Source organism: Rhipicephalus sanguineus, chromosome 5 (genome assembly GCF_013339695.2).
Source record: "Rhipicephalus sanguineus isolate Rsan-2018 chromosome 5, BIME_Rsan_1.4, whole genome shotgun sequence".
In the NCBI taxonomy this organism is placed as follows: Eukaryota; Metazoa; Arthropoda; class Arachnida; order Ixodida; family Ixodidae; genus Rhipicephalus; species Rhipicephalus sanguineus.
The window spans coordinates 76,225,456-76,245,674 of NC_051180.1; the positions used below are offsets into that span (position 1 = coordinate 76,225,456).

Sequence of the window (20,219 nt, forward strand, 5' to 3'; positions counted from 1 at the left end):
CAGCCAGCAAAGAGCTGCATACATCGCTTTGTTTATTTTTGAGCCAAATGAAATCATTCATGCCATGGCATCTAGTTCTACATATATCGCATGTTTGCCATGCACGCGTGCATGCACAATGTGATATACACCAGGCCAGTGAAGCGTATGTTCTGGTGTATACACTGCATGACCGGTCATTTATGTTCATCACGCTACTCCTGTCATGCCATACCAATTTTGGTGTATAACCAGTTATCTAAACGGCGGGAAGCGCACCATAACAGTGTCACGTAAATCATACCATACATGACATGCATAACATAATTCGCATGTTAGGACGTGTCATTTATGTTCGTCATACAGTCACGTTGCCCAATACCAATTTTGGTGTATATCAAGCGAGCTAAACGGCCGCGAGCGCATCATGAGCGTGGCATGTAAATCATGTCGCACATGACTTGCCTGTCACGATTTTCATGTTACCACCTCTCATTTACGTACGTCATACAGGCGCGTCGCGCAATACCAATTTTAGCGTATATCAAGCTAATGAAACGTCCGCGAATGCACCATGAGCGTGGCATGTAAATCATGACATGCATGTCATGGTTTTCATGTTACCACCTGTTATTCATGTTCTTGATACAGTCACATCGCGCGATACCAATTTCGGGGCATATCAATCTAGCGAAACGGCCGCGAGCGCACCATGAGCATGCCATGTAAATGATGTTCTACACGACACGTATGTCATGATTTTCATGTTACCATGGTAACATGATTTTCATGTTACCACCTCTAATTTACGTTCGTCATACAGTCGCGTCGTGCAATAGCAATTTTGATGTATATCAAGCCCGCGAAACGGCCGCGAATGCACCATAAGCGTGGCATGTAAATCATGACACACATGACATGCATGCCATGGTTTTCATGTTACCACCTGTTATTCATGTTCTCCATACAGTCACATCGCGCAATACCAATTTTGGTGTATATCAACCTAGCGAAACGGCCGCGAGTGCGTCATGAGCGTGGTATGTAAATTATGTCGTGCATGACACGCATGTCATGATTTTCATGTTACTACCTCTAATTTACGTTTGTCATACAGTCTCGTCGCGCAATACCAATTTTGGTGTATATCAACCTAGCAAAACGGCCGCGAGTGCGTCATGAGCGTGGCATGTAAATCATGGCGTGCATGACACGCATGTCATGATTTTCATGTTACCACTTGTCAGTTATGTTCGTCATGTCGAAATGTCTTGTCATACCGGTTTTCGTATATATCTATTCATTTAAACGGCCGCGAGCGCCCCGAGACCATGTCATGTAAATCATGCCGCACATGACATGCGTGTCATGATTTGCGCATTAGGACCTGTCATTATATTCGCCATGAATTCTTGTCACGTCATACCAGTTTTGGTATATATGAAATTAACCAAACGGCCGCAAGAGCCCCAAGGCCGTGGAATGTAAATCATGCTGTTCATGACATGCATATCATGATTTTCATGTTATGACCTGTCATTTATGTTCGTAATACGTTCATGTTATTTCATACCAATTTTGGTATACATCCGATTAACGAAACGGCCAGGAGAGCACGAAGTCGTAGGCGGCTAGATAGATAGACAGATAGATACGCTCAAACTCGCAGAAGTTCGCTAAGAAATGCTTCGCATTTAAAAAAATTTCTGGCCTGCGCAGGGATCGAACCTACGACCTTCACGTTATTTGCATGACGCTCTAATCGAATGAGCTAGCAGGCCGGAGCGGCGAGCTCAGCTTCAAACATTGTGCACATGCCTACGGTATACATTCGGTACTCGTAGATAAAATGGCCCTTACATCGGCCATTAGCACATCCTACAGCAAGCGAGTGCGTGAACGATATGGAAAAAAATTTCTGGCCTGCTCAGGGATCGAACCTACGACCTTCGCGTTATTTGCATGACGCTCTAACCGACTGTGCTAGCAGGCCACGTTTTAGGGAGTTTATTCAAACACTGAGTACCCCTATAGGGTGAACTGGGAATAGGAATTAAGTGGCCATTTTCAATTTGTTCTTTCTTAAAACATCGTGGAAAATATGCGATATTTGTATTAATCAATAGCATACGCCTAGAGAATAGCTTGAATTTCTCCTGGTCGCTGTTATGCTGCTTTTTCCATCAGTCAGTCTTGGATAACGCCATGACAACGACCATGCATGAAGATCGTTTGTTTCACCATAGCTCGTGTGCATTTCTGTTTCCGCTGCAAGCGCTTCGCTGTTTGTTCAGTCCCGTACAGGGCCCTTTTTCACTTCCTTGTCGCTTCCTTACGACGTCGTCATCTGTTCCCTCTTTATGTTCATTTTCAATTCGTCATGGACTAATATGCAAGAGACTCACAGTACTAATGGCGTGACATCATATTAGAGCTGAATGGATTTGGTTATAAAACGAAAGCGAAAACAAAATAGTTAGAACGTCTTCACTACAACTGCACACATGCATCTACATAAAAGCGGAATCGCTCGCTGGATTTCAAGCAAGACGGACGTGCCGGCCGCGATGTCCTGGATTACTCCTCGTACCTCTCGCTGATCGGCGCCCCGTGACGGTCGCCTCGCCCGCTATGCCGTGCGCCGCTCATCGCAGGGGCCTCCGCCGCTTCGTCGATGTTGTGCACCGTGCCTCTGGCTGTGTTTCGTGGCCCCGTCCCTGAACTCCCGTGATCGTCTCCCCCACCTTTCCTGTCCTCTTCTCTCTTCGTTGGATGGATGGCCCTATCACTTCTCTCTCTATTTTTTCCTACTTTTCTTTCATTCCCTCCTTACCCCCACCCCTACAAGGCACTGCGCCGTGTCGCCTGAAGGCGGACAGAAATAAGGTGCCTTTTTCCTTTCCTCAATAACCACTGAAGAAGAAAAGCATGGTCAACAAGCAAAACCTGTCAATTTCCTCTCGGTAACTTCCGTATACGTTCTTTCCTTTCCATCTTACCTTTGCATCTCCCTCAACTTTACTATATTTAGCGGCATCATGACTTTGCCTTTAATTATTACTTCAACTGAGCAGACATTCTTATATGGCTGTGGCGTTTGCAAAGGCACACATGTTCTACATTCATGCTGCGCCACATTCACAAAATACCCCAGAAAGTTATCATCCTTAATTGCCGTACCTGCAACTGTGGGGATAAATTAATAAATTATCCCGCTATGCATGAGTGACACGCGTTTGGAAGCCGACGAGGTGCATCTTTGCAGTGCGTGCCTGTACCAAACAGAAGGTTTCCATAGTGCTGCGAAATTTCCGTATCATCTCGCGTATACCGTACAACGCGCTGCCCTGGACCTTCTCTATTCTGCCAGACCGAATGGCTCACGAATGCGGCAAAACTAACGCAAGTGTCTATTGTACAGCACGAAAGAAGGATATTTTTTCGAAGAGCTCGTTTCTTTGATAGTGACAACCAAATTAATCGAATAGACAATAAGGTCAAGGAAAGCGTGGGGGACATTAACTGTTATCTTTAACTGTAGTGTAGGAATTATGACGTAAGTTGAAATGAATTAAGGGGGACGAAAAATATCCCCTTCCGTTAATGGGATCCGAACCAACAAACTTCGAATTACGCGTCCGATTCTCTACCAATTGAGCTATATACGGACGTATAGCTCAATTGGTAAAGGCGCTTTCTCGAAGGTTGTGATTTCGGATCCCACCGACCGAAAGGGGTGATTTTTCGTTCACTTTAACTCATTTTAATTTACGCCCTAACTGCTACACCACAGTTAAAGACGACAATTAATGCCGCCTACGTTTTCCTCGACCTAATTGTCTATTGGATTGATTTGGCTGTGTATAAGACGGCACTGTCACGTCGGCGTTTCCTATCTCCACTTGCCTTATTTCTGCAGCCACGACCAGCGCAGAGTTTATATATCACATAGCGCCCGCATGAAGCTGCTCTGTATGTTCCGCAGTTTTGTACGCATCGGCGTATAGGCAAACAACGAGCGATCAACGCCTGCTTGACGGACGATCCGCGAGGCGAGCCGCAGAGGAGTGTGTGTCTGCAAAGAAGGATGCAGCCGGCAAATAAGCGGCTTTCTTGCCTGTCGCTGGGGTGACCGCTCCGGCGTTGAGAGTTTCGTGTTCGGGACAACGAGCAAACGGCACTTCGCGCGACCCCTTTTATTATTTTCCCCGATAGCACGCGAGCGCGGAACGCGAAGATAACACGCCATTGCCGACTTCGTGGACCCGCACTGCCCGCGTGCTTGATATGACAACCCCCCTTTCCCATTCCAACCGCCTCCGTGCATGCCGGAGCCGGATTCACGAGCTTTTGCAGTCACCGGATACGAGTTTTACTAGCGACCGATGGAGCGTGGCTGCGTAGTGCTGCTATAAACTTTCTCTCTCTCTCTCTTTTTCACGAGGGCACGAGTCTCGGAAGCTCACTGGACCCCCATCATTGGCTTAGCCAGGGGTTGAGGGGGAGGGTCGAACCCTTCCCCCCAATATATTTAAATTTTACATGTGTATGTATACGCATACAGCTAGTACAAACACACGCACGAGCATACATGAAGGGTAATTGACTGCCCCTACGAAAAAAATTGCTGGCTACGCCCCTGACCCTCATGTGAAAAACCACGCCTTGCCAATGTAGGAATTCGGTGGATTTTGATCCCGCGAAGCAAATTAACACTACACCAGTGCAGTTCTGTGCCTCCGCGCACAAATGAACAGTTCCCGGAAAACATCAAAAAGGGTTAGATAAGTTCACACCTGTCGTGACATCGGTGAAATGAGAGAACATATATTAAAGTCACTTTTTCGTGGGAAGACGTCAGCACCATGCGTCAGCGTGACGTAATATATATTTATTAAGCCATATAAAACTTTCGCCTTAATAATCGTCTAAGTCGTGGTTGTACACCATTGTTTTTAAAACAAGTGTGCTTAAGGAGAGGTTGGTGCATATGTATCTCTCGCCGGCTACTGCTTTTATCTTACATGATAGTTTTCCTCGAAGTGTTGTCAACAACCACATCAATTAAGAAAGGAACACACTGAGGGACACTTACGTATATATTCGTAGTCTTAGCACCACAAAATAATCGCTAACACAACAAAAAAAATACATATAACAGTTCAAAGAACATAAATGTTCACAATACGAATGTTCCCACAGTGAAAATTGGGCACTTGAGAGCTCCTTCCCCGTCCGGTACCTTGCCGCGGAATCGAAATTCGGAACTGAATTGCGACTCCCCTTACGCATTGTCTTGCAGTACATCTTTCAGTAAATATTTCTTTGCAGCATGTCGTATATTATGCGAACAGCGATTTGCGCTTCGCAAAGAGTTACGGACATAGTCCATAAGTACACCCATGCGTATATATGGCACCTCTATATATGAGGCACTCTTCTACTTTGCTGTCGTTTTTTTTATTTTACTGCTATATGATTTTCAACCTTAAGCTAGGGAAATGGAGAATAAAAGAGAGAAAGAGAGAGGCAGCACTACTCCGCACTCCGTAGACCCGAGTCCTTCGATCAGTAGAACGCACGGAAGGACTTTAAGATCCGTCACTGAGGTCGATGTTGATCAGAAACTGCAGATCAGCGCACGAATAGATTCCTGCGCCAGCGATCAGATTTGACCAGTTAAGATACAAGCGTTTCCCTTTAAGAAAAAAGTTCTATAGTAAAGAGATGCGCTGGACCTTGTGCATGACAGCACGTGCTCAACAGTTCGATCGCTTCTTCAGATCCGCAAGAGTCGCACGTTGAAGTGTTGACCGTTCCGATGTGGGAATTGGCCTGGTTGACCTCCCCAGATTTTCATACCGGTTTGTTTAGGAGCATGCCCATGGAGCTCTGCGGACTCTTATGGACCAAACAAATTTTTCTTTCGAGTTTTTTAACCTATTTTTGTCCAAGTCTTCGTCATTTCTTTTCTTTAATTTCCTATCTTCCTTCCTCTTTCTCTCGTGTTATCTTTCTTTCCTCTATCCCTTCCCTCGGGCGTTGTGCCCCTTGGCAGTTGTCAGCATATTTCCTCTGTATCCTTGCGTATTTATGCATGCATATGGATGGATGGATGGATGCGAAACTTTATTGTAAGTCCTGAGGTGCACGACTCAACGCGCAGCGGGCCGCTCCCAATAATAATAATAATAATAATAATAATAATAATAATAATAATAATAATAATAATAATAATAATAATAATAATAATAATAATAATAATAATAATAATAATAATAATAATAATAATAGGACCACGCCTACGCTCTGTACTAGGATGTCTGGAGACCCTGACCTTTCTTTATCCGTTTACTGCTATTGGGTAGTCACCCACATCTTAAAGACACCCTGCAACACTTTTTCAGCGTGGTCAGAAAACGCAGCCGATCGGTATAGTCGGAGCTCCCGAGAACATATGAGCCAAACGTTATAGCGCAGCACGCGGCATGGAACTTACAATTATTTCTCAGTCAGCTAGAAATCGATCGCTCTTCTCACGATAAATGATGCCATAGACCCAAATGACCGCGCCATAAACATGAAGTCCACGGCTATTGGCTTATTTGAGCATCGTGAGCCCCATAGTTACCGCGACCGCGGGATGCCGCGACGCGCTCGCTCGGGCGCGTCGCAATCACACTGAAGGTAAGCCGCGCTTTCGAAGAAAAAAAAAAAAGAAAAGAAAGTGCTCGAGCTCATGACGCGCGCTGACGAACGGACGTAGCTTCTTGCACCCCTGGTCATTCCACCCACCCCCCCCCCCCCCGTTTGCGTAGCTTTCAGCGCGCTCGCTGGTAAGAAAGGAGAGAGAAAGCGCCTAAAGAGTGGGACAAATCCCTGAAGCACCGCTCGTAATCGACCGATTCTAAACATTTTTTGCGGCAGTGAATTCGTGAGGCAATAAACTCGTTTAATAGCTCCATTCGATGATTACTTGGAAAAGTGTTGCAGCGCTCCTTTGAGGGCGAGAATACATGCTTTGAGCGATCTCCTCAAGCAATTGAGCTAAAGAACTATTGAGCAATACCCTACAACGAAATAATTGCAAATAAATAAATAAATAAATAAAATGATTTGTCAGCAATAAAGAAAAAGAGAAAATGAAACAGGATACAGATGATTAGCTTAGCAAAGTCATCCAGCTTTGAACAAATATTTCTCTCATTTAATTATGAATGTGCAGGCGCTGTCAGGGATTACAGTTTAAGTGGTTTGCGCGTTTGTTGCAGTACAAACGCTATAGGTGTTCTCATGCGGAATGCGCGTGTCACGCGCAGGCTCATTCGGATCGTTTGGCACTTCTCGTCGCAATAAAGTTGTTCCCACAATCAAGTTGTTTCCATCCGAATACACTCCTCGCCGTCGCGAAACTAAACTTCATGCACCGTAACATATCTACCGCGTGTTTCTGCGCACACCGTGACAGCAGTCGGCTGAACACACGTGTCAACAGAACGGCACGAACGTCCTATGCAGATGCTGTCAGGTTGCCCCTTAAATGGGTGCAGGATATGCCCCGCTGCCTTCTTCCGGTAGGAGCACCCGCTCACGTGCAAGTTCCCAATGGCGCCGCAGGAGCGGACGCGTGAACCACGCGCAGAAAGAGGGAGAGAGAGAGATCACTCACCATGGCTCCTCGGTAGTAGGCCGTGGTCAGGGTGCGGAACCGCTCCTGGCCCGCCGTGTCCCTGCACACAAAAATGCATGGGATGGACAGTGGTCAGCCATCGGAACACTCTCCGAGAAAACGGCGGCGCGTTCGCGTTATCTCCGGGTGCACATATAACGGGTGCACTCCAGTGGAGCAGATCGGCGACCACGCGGTTTATACCGCACGTTCGGTGTTCGCGGAGGCACCTTGACGGATGACGCGTCTACGGCCGCTGATCGGACACGGCTGACCCCGCATGTACGGGCGGCGGGCCCGCGTCATTTGTTTTTGTGAGCGCGTTCGGGTTTTCCACGCGTGGTCATTCGCTTCTTCGGAGGACCAAGGGGTCAGCTGTCTTTCACGCGGGTCTGTTAACACGTTAGGAACCTTCAGATGAGGACACTGTACTTCCGTTGCGCGTTTCTCTGGTACGACTAATGAGACCAATACTGATTTCGCAAAAATATTTTAAAGTAGCTAAGATGCAGAAAAAAAAAAAAAGATTTGTAGGAGTGTACCGGCGGTACATGGTTCCACCTCTAGAAACTCGGTGTAAGAGAAGAGAGTGCTCTGGAATATCCCACACAAAAGCTCACAGAGTCCCTTATGTATTCACCTAAGACGACTCGAAGGCCAAAGCCAGCGCACTATAGTTACCACGGCAGAAAACTTAAGGCGAAAGCCTTATGGCTCATGAGTGCATCCAGCGTCAGTTGGCGTGAACAGGAATACTACCAAAAGTCAAGTGCGATGGCAAAGTGCTTGGCTGAGTAAACAAGGAAATTTGCATGCATGAGCTCACGTAAACATGGTATAGGTAACAACGTAACGCTCTCGACGCTTCCAGTCTTCATACAGGCGCATTGTTACAGGACGTACTGTTATGATTGCCGGGAACCACAATGTTCCGGTTGGGACAGCTTACCGCTTTCCCGGAGTAGAACATATGCCCTATTCACTCTGAATCGCGCTTCTCTTTCTTTTTTTCTAAACACGATTATTCAAATTCGCCAACATAAGCCCGTTTCTAAGCAGCTTTCTTCTGTTTCGGAGAAACTTACGAGACAACGCAGTGACGGACAGACCGAAATTACGTCCACAACCCAGTTGCGTTACACACAAACAACTTTGTCCTTTCTCTGCTCTATTTTTTTTTTCGGCTCTTCTAAATTCCGAGCGGCAGCAGACATTATGAAGTCACGCGAATTCGCGAAAACGCAGCCGTAGACCCGTGCTCCCGTTGGGAGCGCACTTCGTGACTCTCACGATGGCTTCCTCGGAGGCACTCCCCTAGAAAGTGCACACACACGCGCTGCGCCTCACACAAGACAAGAAGTCGGTCGCGAGGGGAACCACCGCGGAAAGCCATGCAGTGGAAGGAAGTGATGTGGAGGAGGAGAGTATAGCCCTATGCCTTGTTACAGCCCTTGCGGGAGCACGGCTCAGCGCCAAAGAGGGGTGCGGGGGACATCTCATGCCGCACCCGCTGACCGGCCGGCGATGGGCGAAGGCGTTCTTCGGCTTTCAAGGACGGACAGCCACCACGCCGCTGCGCGAACATCTGTCGCGCCCCAGGCAGAAGTCAGGCTGCACGCGTGCCCGGCGCACGACCGCGGGCTGCCGGCATGCGCGCAAACCCGCCTCTCGACGGCACGCGCGTGGTCACCCTCTACCTTCCTCTGGCTGCGCTTCTTGCCAGGAGCGACAGTAATGGAAGTAGCCATTAAGTTCTGCCAGCCGCGGGAGACGAGCAGATGGCCGAGTGAGCGCCGGCAACGCGGCACACGGCTTCTTCGAGAAGGCCGCGATTCCTTTGTTGCGTTCGCTTACGCGACCCTGCATTACATGCAGGAATTGTCGAAAACAATGGCCGTAACGCGCGCACGACTATGTCGTAAGTCGCGGTAAGCTTTGTTTATGGGGAGCGCGAGAGACGTGCCGTCTGTGGGGAATACGGTGGTTTCGTTTGGCTGCGGAATATGCGGGCGTTGAAGTATGTCCGGTGTTTTCAGTTTTTCTCGGCCTATTGAGAAACACCTGTACGTAAAACACAACGGGAAGGAGACGGTATATTGAATGGTAGTCATGATAAAAGTCATTACATTCCTTCTAGTGACCTCCTTTTCTTCTCCAGAATACTGCTCTATCGACATCTGCCGCGCATATCAAGAAAACTAGTACTTATGGTCATTTTAAGGACAGAATAACCTTCTCCCACCAACCCACTATTTTTCAAAAAAGAATGAGAGATCGATACAGTAATAATCTGCCCCTGTAGTTCTTGTGCAACTTGTTAAACAACGCCACTTACCTAATAACTTTCAAGAAAGAAGTGCTTTAAGTGAAAGAAGTCAAGTGAATTAAGACTGGAACTCGGTGACTTTCTTGTGTTCTGCGTTTTGCTGTGTATTATAGGCTATCCAAAATATTGGACATTATATGAGCGCATATTTGGTTGTTTTGCTTACCTGGGCTGTGACTCGTGCACTGTTGTACTTTACAGTGCTTACACATGCGGTACTCTATTGAGTGCCATATTTTGGGACATCTCTCTCTCTCTCTCTCTCTATCTTTCATTTTGTTTGATAAGCGAAAAGAAGTAGCCGGTGCCGCCCTAAAGGCGCCAATTTCTACCATTCACCATTCCAATAAAAGAGAGAAAAAGAATGATAGAGTAGTATACGCCACCACCTTTGTTCAGTATGATCACTAAGACTTATTCAATCTTATGCACGATTCGACAATAAAAGAGTGAATTTACATCACTATTTTTTTTTTCAGCACAGGGGCCAAGCAGGGATCAAGAGTCTGCATCAAGAGAAGGATAGCGTGAATTCCGCGAATCCATCACACTATTTCACGTTTCCAGTTCACCCTAACTTTCGTGCTCATCGCACGCTTCGACGCGCCGCGTGTGCGAAGTGTTCGCCGAAGAAATCTCAGGAGGGAAGACTGATGAAGATGTACGATATGCTGTGCACCTCTTTCCATGGTTCACTTATATACACTTCTGAGGTCATTCTTTCGCGCAAAACTCGGCGGTGGCATACATCAAGCCTGCCCGATTCCCTAGAAGACTGCGTCGTTCACGCGTGCACATCGGCGTGTTGTACGCCTCCCGAAAGCCAGCTGCGTGCAACGCGGCTCGGAGCGTCCATCGGAGCGCGTGATGTTCTTTTTGATCCTGTTCCGGAGTTGCGCAGAGTTAGCAAAGGAAGAAAGAAAGAGGGACCTTACTTCGCGGGCAGCCGGTCAACGCGCCCTTCGAGCGCGTAGGAATGAAGAAGAAGGAGCCATCACTCTCTTCTTCTTTCCCCCTTTCGGGCCGCCACTTTATTCCGTCTATACTTGGAGCACGCGTGTGGGTAAGAGGAAAAAAAGATAAAGACACAGAGGGAGCATTATAGGATGGTTGAAAGGATGTGAGTCAGCCGTCTCAATTTGCCGCCCGATGTGTTCTTGACACTGGGTCAGAGGGCGTCCGCGAGTCGGCAGCACTTTACCACCGAAGGGAGAAGGCAATAATGAATGTCTCGGGAGAATGCGTTCCGCGCTGCCTGGTAGCTTTATGGGGTTCTGTATCCTTTTATTACGAGGCGCCCATGGGACGGCTGTATACACTGCATCTCTGCAGGCCCCGCGCATTCCAGCTGATAGACGGAAGCCAAGTGAGGTGACTTCTTTTGGCTGACTCGACGCTTGAGAGGAAAGTATATATCGTCTCGACTTCTCACTTCACACCAGTAAAGGCCATTACGCGCCGTTCTTTCGGAGGTCTCCTCGGTGGGTTTCACTTTGCCACGTCTGCGTCAATTAGGAGGCTGAACGTCAACCGTTGGATCGTAAGGGACCGAACGTGAAAAGCAAATTCGGTGCTCGAGAGACACACAAAGCGAAAGATCGAGATAATTGTAGAGAAAGAAACAGTATAGGCGAAAGCGGCGACAGCTGCTTCGACCTGCTATTCTCGGGTGATGAGTCACGCCTCACCTGCTTTCATTTGCGGCCGTTTGTACTCACCGCACCTTCTTTCCGTATGAGACGAGGCGAGGACATCCAGCGCTTGTATTTATATTTGCAAAAACATGCGCCTTTCTCCGTTCTATCAAGGCTGCGATTGCATAAGAGCGCTATAGCCGCCCGCGCATATCTAGCCTTCAAACGGCACATCTAGCCTGCAATTGCCGCGCCCGAGCGTCTGTTTTTAATGTGGGACGGCTCAATGGCCTTCCTTCTCTATTATGCTATTATGACACATCAATATAATTTTAAGTAGCAGAGGTGTAAAGTTAAGTCTACTCTTCGCGCTGTGCGAAATGAGGGCATATAATGTTCCAAGCGATTGCTTGCGTTTATCATTTATCATCATGCTTGTTAGACATCACCACCCGCTAGATACATCGGCCGCGGCAGCGGCCGTGCATCGGCGTACTTAAGAAGCCTCCGAAGGATGTAAGACATCCCCCGCTTTAACATATATTCGGTGTATTCTTATGAAGCTAACGGCAGATAGATAGATAGATAGATAGATAAGATAGATAGATAGATAGATAGATAGATAGATAGATAGATAGATAGATAGATAGATAGATAGATAGATAGATAGATAGATAGATAGATAGATAGATAGATAGATAGATAGATAGATAGATAGATAGATAGATAGATAGATAGGCAGGCAGGCAGGCAGGCAGGTAGGTAGGTAGCAGGCCCGTAGCCAGGAATTTTTTTCGGAGGGTGGGGGGGAAGGGGGGGGGGGGCACTTGCTGAAAGCTTTGACTATTTGAGATAAACGCCTATTTTCATGATTTATTTTCGATAAAACACTATGTGTCATCAAAATTTCGGGGGGGGGGGTGGGACCCCTGCCCCCTCCCCCCTGGCTACGGGCCCGGTAGGTAGAGGTAGGTAGGTAGGCAGGTAGGTAGGTAGGTAGGTAGGTAGGTAGGTTAGAGAGATACAAAGAGGAAATACAGGGAGATTAACCAAGCTTTGGCTCGGTTGGCTACCCTGCACTTGGGGTGGGGGAAGGGGAAATAATAGAAAAGAAAGGGTAAAGAAGAAAGAAGACGAGTAACAAAGGGATGGATGAACAGTTTGAAACTACACAACATGAACTCGCGCTGTTAGTTCACAGGCGCTTGTGAAGTCCGGTGGTCCTCAAGAAGCACAAGAGGGCTTTCGTGGCCTTGCGCATATGCGAGACCGTAGGCCAAGGTCCCAAGATCTTCTTTTCTCTCAGCGGTCTTGAGTCCAGGTGACGGAGCTTGACTTCCATACTACGTCGTTGAGCTTGGTATGATGGGCAATGGCATAGAATGTCTTCAAGCGTCTCCTCGCAGGCGCAAATGTTTGCGCCTGCGCCTGTATGATATGTGAACGACAATTTGTGCTCCTTTATTCACTAAGGACAGTAAAATCTTAAGGATTTCTCTTTGCCCTTTCTACATGTACTCCATCCTTATCCCCCGCGCTGAAATTGAACAGAATTGTTACATCATCATGTCAAAAGAAAATCGAGAATGTAACACTCTCGTAGATCGTTCAAGTGTCATAAACGTAGACAGGCTTATCTGTTGAACATTCCTCACTGTTCGATTTGAGCCTACAATTTCAACTGAGAAATGAGGACTTTTTGGCACTGTTTAAAAAAAAAAAAAAAACGTCTGTAGATGTGTGCATGACAATGTCGTCTTGACGAAAACAAACCAATACTGTCGAAGCGCTGGTAACGCCGCCTATAGCTAATCTCCCTACAATTCGAGGTATCGATAAAATCAGCCTCCTTATACAGTCTTGCGCTCCCCTTGACCCTTTCCCTCGTTATTTCTTTGCGCAAAACAGCCATACTTTCTGGGGCTTATTCATTCGAAATGGACCGACTAGCCCAGCAACATGTACTTCTTGATATTGTCAAGTTGTTACGAATAGTACAGAACCTCTGTCTATCGGAACACCAGGACGTCGAGCTGAACCGATCACAAGAAACACGACTTCCTCGTCTTTTCTACTTCCTTGTCCTTTTCTCTGTTTCACAGAGGCACATACACACAGTGGAACAGTGCAATCTCATCCCATGCTCGTGGCAATATACAGTCTGCCAGCCCCCCGCATACTTATCTTAGAGATGGTGCAGTGGCTTCCATGAAAAGGGAGTCGGTCGTGGGTTCGGTCCGCAGGACAGGACAAACTTCTATTCAAATGCGAAGTTTCACTGATTCTTAGAAAAGTGCACGGGTTAGCTTCATCTTAAGACAAAGAAGAGTTATTTGACTCTTTTTTTTGTGTGTGTCCTGCCTTGCCACGTAAATGACTCTCATTAAAGAGACACGTGAACTCTCTTTGCAGATCATTATACTTTCGTCGGAGAGTCATGGGGCCCAAAAAGAGAGTTAGCGCGTCTCTATAAAAAGAGTCATATACGTGGCAAGTCAGGGCTCACCGAAAAGAGTAACATATACTCCTTTCTTTAGGCTTTTTGTTGCGTCTTTCATCTTTCTGGTGAATAACGTTTTCTTTCTTTTAGTTTAATCTCTTCATGAGATTTGTCTCGCTTGTACACTGTGGTACTTCAAGTACACTGGATACACTCGAAGCACACATACACTTAATGAGCCACACTATGGGCGTCTTTATGCGATTCATTTGTCTTGTTTGCATGTCACCGCAAGTACTACGCAGTAGTGCTGAACGCACGCGAAAATTCGTGTACCGGAAGCTTCCTTATCTTCTTAATTTACCCGAACGATTCAGCTTGCGCTCGCATGGTGATCCCTCCCGTTTTTGCGTGCTTTCTCACGAGCGAAGCGGGATCGCGACCTCCGCTCGACCTTTGAGCGTGCGGATGCGGCCGCTCCCTGCCTATAGTTGCAGCCTAGAAAACACACTCTCCGCCTTTCTCTGTGGGTGGTCTACTTAAGGGAACGGTAGGCCACAAGAAGATAACAAAGGCAAATCCTTAGTAAGGTCGAGTTCGTAGATCGCATCTCTCGATAAGCCACTTGTGCCGTCAGCAGTGTCCTTGCCAGGCCAGAAGACAACGTTAACGTTAGAGGTTACAGTAATGCAACAACTGATGCCACTTTCATGCTCATCATATAAATGTGTAACCTGGACTAAAGTGCATCCTGAAGCTTCGCATATATTATATGCTTGGACTGTGTATAGGTTCTGGTTTAGCTTCTCCATGGGGCCTCGGCTCCCGGATTCTGAGCATCGTGGATGCGTTTCACGCTTTACGTAATTCTCTCTTATGTATAAAGCTATGGCCAAGTAAACTCTTTCATAACCACTATAACTTCCTTTCAAAATTGCTTATCTCAGTCATCAATGAAAACGTCTCTCTCCTGTAAACGTTTTGTATTTACTTAATGCGACTGATATTTTCGCCTGCGGCCGTCTTTCATGTAGAATTAAAAGGGATTAGACTGCACATGCGCTGAGTAGGAATATAAAAAATGGCGCGGAAATTCATAATGGTTGCCAACAATATTTCGCTGAGCGATGAGTCGTCTACTGTGACATTCCTCTTATAATCGAATCGTTTTTTCTTTGTTTTGTTTTTTTCATGTAAAACACGGTAATTGAAATTTATGAGAGGGAAGAAAAGGAAATTGGGCAGGGATGATGCGTTCGCATACACAACAGCGTTTTACAGTGCATTCGAAGGCGGCCGCATGGACCTGTTAGCACAACTCATGTTGAATTCTGTGCGAATAGTGTTCTATTTCAGGTTCCTACTATACTATATGTGACTTTGCAGTGACGGTGAAGAACAAGACAGTGCCGGAGTCATATGAGCCACGGATCTAAAGTTTTAGTGGGCGACAGAACAACACCGAAGCAACGTGGGTGTGCGATGATATTTCCCGTGAGCTATCTTCCATCAAATAAACATAATGCTGAGACAAAACCCATTTCGACATCAAAAGACGGCTGTTGGCAAATGTTATGTGCTTGATGGACTCGTCGCAAACCCGAAATGTTGCACGAGGGTCAACGTCAGACATGTCGAGAAGAAAAACAACAGGTGCTTGCAAATACGACGCCCACAGGCACAGGTGACGTATTATAACGTTGCCTAGCAACGAGACAGACCTGACAAAGTTGTGGAGTGCCGGCGGGCCACGTACACGAAACTCGGGAGGTTATCATCTAGAAAAATACAAGCGCACGATACTATATGCGCAATTTTATTTTCGATTAATGCGCGTCGCCATACTGTGCTGTCAAACGAATCTTTTCTTGATTTTGTACGTGGTGACATGAAATTAATAATAACGCAATAATTGTTGGGGTTTTACGCCCCAAAACCACTATATGATAATGAGGGCCGCCGTAGTGGAGGGCTCCGGAAATTTTGAGCATCTGGTGTTCTTTAACGTGCACCTAATTCTAAGTACACTGGTCCCTAGCATTTCGCCGCCATCGAGATGCGACCACCACAGCCGGGATTCGACCCGAGACCTTCGGGTCAGCAGTCGAGCACCATTACCACTAACTAGACCACCGTGGCGGGTGTTACATGAAATTAAAAGTGTCGTCAAACGTCGAACGCACCAGCCCAGCAGTTGCGTGCACATAAGTTTACCGTAGCAGTGTTTGTTTAGTTCACACGGATACGTTCTAATGTCGCCCAAGATAGCGGCACTGCTCCCAAATGAAGTCACTGTACACGCTGCGTATCTTACGCACGTCCTGAAAATGTGCCGTCATAATACTGCGCTTCAGATATTCAAATGAAATTTCCACACATGCACCAATATAAACAAGTTTCTTGCACAGGAAACCACATCGAAAAGAACAACACATAGGGGTTTAATGAGTGCTGATTCAATACTGCAGTGTGAGTAGAAATAATGTCTAGGATACATATTCGCAACTTAGTAAATCCCTTGTTCGCACTCAGCAAGAGTCGCATCCCGATGTTGGTATCCGACTGAGGAACCTGTTTTCTCGTCAGCACTTCGTTGACAATGTTGAAGAGCCGTTCCATCAAGTGCTTGAGGGTACTGCCGTGTTGTACACAAATAGGGACAAGTCACCCGTGGTCGTAGGAGCGAGCGCAGGCTCAGCGGGAGCAACAACAATGTAGCGCTGGATGTACGGTATCGTTTATTGCATGACAGACGTTATCGGTGCGGCGGCTGTCGAACTGAAACTATAATAAAGTTGCAACGTCGGTGCTTCACTCATTTTCTGCGGCCTCTGGCGTTGTGATTGGCTCCTCTGTCCCCATGCGCATCAAATACCAGATTCGCGACGATGATTCGCGCCGTTCGAAACTCCGCGGAACCACTCGTAGGCGCCTCGACTACGGCAAGTCGGATCCCCCACTTTTCCCTATGCCGACAAGGCCATGGGGACGCGCAGCAGAAACCGGCCCGAATACGCAGCCCCCCTCCCCCCCTCCCCACGCACAAAGTTACTTTCGAGTTGGCAGAGCAAAAAAAGTCGCTGAGGGTAAAAAAATGCGTGCCCTTTCCTGGTGCGAGCTTTACAGTGGGGTTCGATGATTCTGGAATGTCAAATAAAAGTTCTCCAAAGTGTGTCTACACTCAAGAACGGCCCTGTGATTGCTGTCAGACTGGCTCAGACAAAAGAAAATCCGCTGTTCCTCCAGCGCGTGGTCGGTCTTGACATCGCGTGCTTCCCTTCGCCCCCTGTGGGCGCCCTTAAAGTGAAAAGCAGGATGCAGCATAGTCAAATGACAGGCGAGCGGTAGATTCTTGCGCCCCACGTTGTCGCCCATCCACCCTGTTCTGCATGATGTGCTGTGTACGGGCGCCTGTTCAATGCCGAGGAATATTTACAGAAGGAACGCCGTTCCCTATGCCATTCCTACGTAAACGTAACGAGTTACCGTTACAGTTCCACCGATCCTTAATGGAACGGTGGCGTTCCTCCGTTCCTCCAAAAAGGAACTAGTTCCTGGAACGTCGTTCCTTGGAACGCCGTTCCGTACAACACTGGTTCTAATGTCGCCCAAGATAGCGGCACTGCTCCCAAATGAAGTCACTGTACACGCTGCGTATCTTACGCACGTCCTGAAAACAGCCTCGCCGTTCGTTCGTAACGAGGGTGCAGTGTAGACAGTCCCGGCGCTACAAGTGTTCCGGGATGTTTGAACAATGAAGAGCGACAGCGTGCAGATCGCCAGCGGCGCTCCCTTCCATATATGCGCGGCCACTTTCCCGCGGAGGTTGCTGGCCTCGGATGAGGGGTGCGCGCGATTCTCGGAATTCGCATCGTCATGCTTTGCGCGTGCAAACCATATTCACCGACGTACTTTCCATCGCGGTTTGATATACGAGCGGCGAAATTCGTCGCGATGTTGCATGATTCACGAGAAGGAACCGCTGGGCCGACAGACTCACACCCTATACGCATCCAAGGGGTTAAGCTCGTGTTTTGTACAGATCATGCAAAGTATAGAGAGAGAGAGAGAGAGAGAGAAAGAGATACGAAGAGGAAAGGCAGGGAGGTTAACCAAGCTTTGGCTCTGTTGGCTACCCTAAACTTGGGGTGGGGGAAGGGGGAATTATAGAAAGGAAAGGGTAGAGAAGAAAGAAGAAGAGTAAGAAAGAGATGGATGAACAGCGTGAAACTGCACAACACGAACTTGCGCTGTTAGTTCACAGGCGCTCGTGAAGTCCGGTGGTCCTCAAGAAGCACAAGAGGGCTTTCGTGGCCTTGCGCGTATGCGAGACCGTAGGCCAAGGTCCCAAGATCCTCTTTTCTGTCAGTGGTCTTGAGTCCAGGTGACAGAGCTTGACCTCCATACTACGTCGTTGAGTCTGATATGATGGGCAGTGGCATAGAATGTGTTCAAGCGTCTCCTCGCAGGCGCAAATGTTGCATGCCGCACTGCTGGCCATTCCAATGAGACACGAATACGCATTCGTAAATGCCACGCCCAACCACATGCGGCACAGTAAAGTTGCATCGCGTCTGGAGAGCCCGGATGGCAAACGAAGTTGCAAATTTGGGTCACTCGAATACAGACGCGCGCTGGAAAAATCCTGCGTATTCCATTGTAGAATAGTGATACGGCGTGCAAGTGATTGTAGTCGCCACGCGGCGTCCGTTCTCAAGAGTGGTATGGGTGTCCGCAGGTCTTGCTCATGAGCCGATCGTGCAGCTTCATCCGCGTGGTCATTGCCGACAATTCCGCAATGACTCGGCAACCATTGAAATATAATATCATGTCCTTCCTCGAGTGCTTGGTGGTAGTCGTGCCTTATCTCGTACACGGATTGTTCGTGTAATCCGTGCCGTAAAGCAAACCGTAGTGTTTGTAAGGCTGACCTGGAGTTGCAAAAGATGGCCCATCGATTTGGTGGCTGCCGAAGGATGTACTTGACCGCACCTTGAAGCGGTATGATTATTAAAGTATGATTATTAAAGTATGATTATTAAAGCGGTGTAGTACGTAACATTTACAAAGAGCCCCTGAAGCGCTGTCCTCTTTATTACTCCGCAAAACAACAATATATTAATACCGCTCTCCAGAACTGACGCTGCAAGGAAGCTCCGTGTGCTTGCTCGCCAACGCGCCACGTCGCAGTGGAACGAGCCACACTTCCAGCACGCACGACTATATTCCCTAGACCCAACTCTCAGCCTTCGAATGCCTCCAGGACTTCGCCGAGGTGACGCTATCCTTCTGTGCAGGTTATGGTTGGGTGTCGCATTTACCTATGCGTACGCGTTCCGCATAGGAATGGCCAACACCGCAGCTTGTGACCACTGCGGAAGTGATGAAGCGATTCAACATATTCTGTGCGACTGTCCACAGTACTGTTCGCAGAGACGGCCGCTTTGCAACGCTTTTGATAAATTGGACGACCGAACTCTTTCGGAAGAAAGAATCCTGCGCCACCGACAGGACTTAACGTCACAGAAGAAGGCTGTGCAGGCGCTAATGCGCTTTCTGCGTTCAACCGGTCTATCAGAACGGCTCTGATAGGAACGTCCTGCATGTGTGGGCATGTGTGCATTAAAAAAAAAAAATTATCTCACTCTCTTTGTGTCCTCTTTCCGACCTTTATTTCCCAACCCCTGTGCAGGGTAGCAAACCGGTTATTACTACCAGGTTAGCCTCCCTGCCTCTTCCTTTTCTTCTATTTCTCTCTCTTGATCAGTTACGGCACAAGAAGGAACAGGAAAAATAGGAACGGCAGGGATGTTCACCAGTCTAGAAAATTGGTATGCTCTCCTACACTGGGGAAATGGATAGGAGAGTTTCACCGTTTTAGGTAGAGAGAAAGAGGGAGACGGGGAAGCACGCACACACAAAGTCACACTCACCACAATACGGTCTATAACCACCGGTGCAAGTCTTATTGTCTTCAAGAATTTTAGCAATGCTTTCGTCGCCTTCATCTGCGATGACTTCTCAGGACGATCGGCATTTTAAAATGGCTAGCTTGGCACCGAATGGCTAAAAATGCAACTTAGAAAGAATAACTTACCAATTTAAACTGTTTAGTTTAGTTCGTTAGTGTCCACTAAGGTTTGCTCACCTCTTGAGGATGTCTATAATCGA

At 47.5% G+C, this 20,219-nt stretch overlaps 1 protein-coding gene and 1 non-coding gene across 3 annotated transcripts in view; both read right to left on the reverse strand.

Moving 5' to 3' along the window:
* Positions 1 to 20,219, reverse strand: part of LOC119393794 (ras-related protein Rab-8A) — a 118,633-nt gene that overhangs the window by 42,101 nt on the left and 56,313 nt on the right. For both annotated transcript variants that reach the window (XM_037660955.2, XM_037660957.2), the window contains exon 3: positions 7,649 to 7,709. In XM_037660955.2, coding sequence (XP_037516883.1) covers positions 7,649 to 7,709 — 61 coding nt within the window. The remainder of the gene's footprint in view (positions 1 to 7,648; positions 7,710 to 20,219) is intronic.
* Positions 1,687 to 1,760, reverse strand: Trnai-aau (transfer RNA isoleucine (anticodon AAU)). The gene has a single exon. It is a non-coding gene; the product is annotated as a tRNA-Ile (tRNA).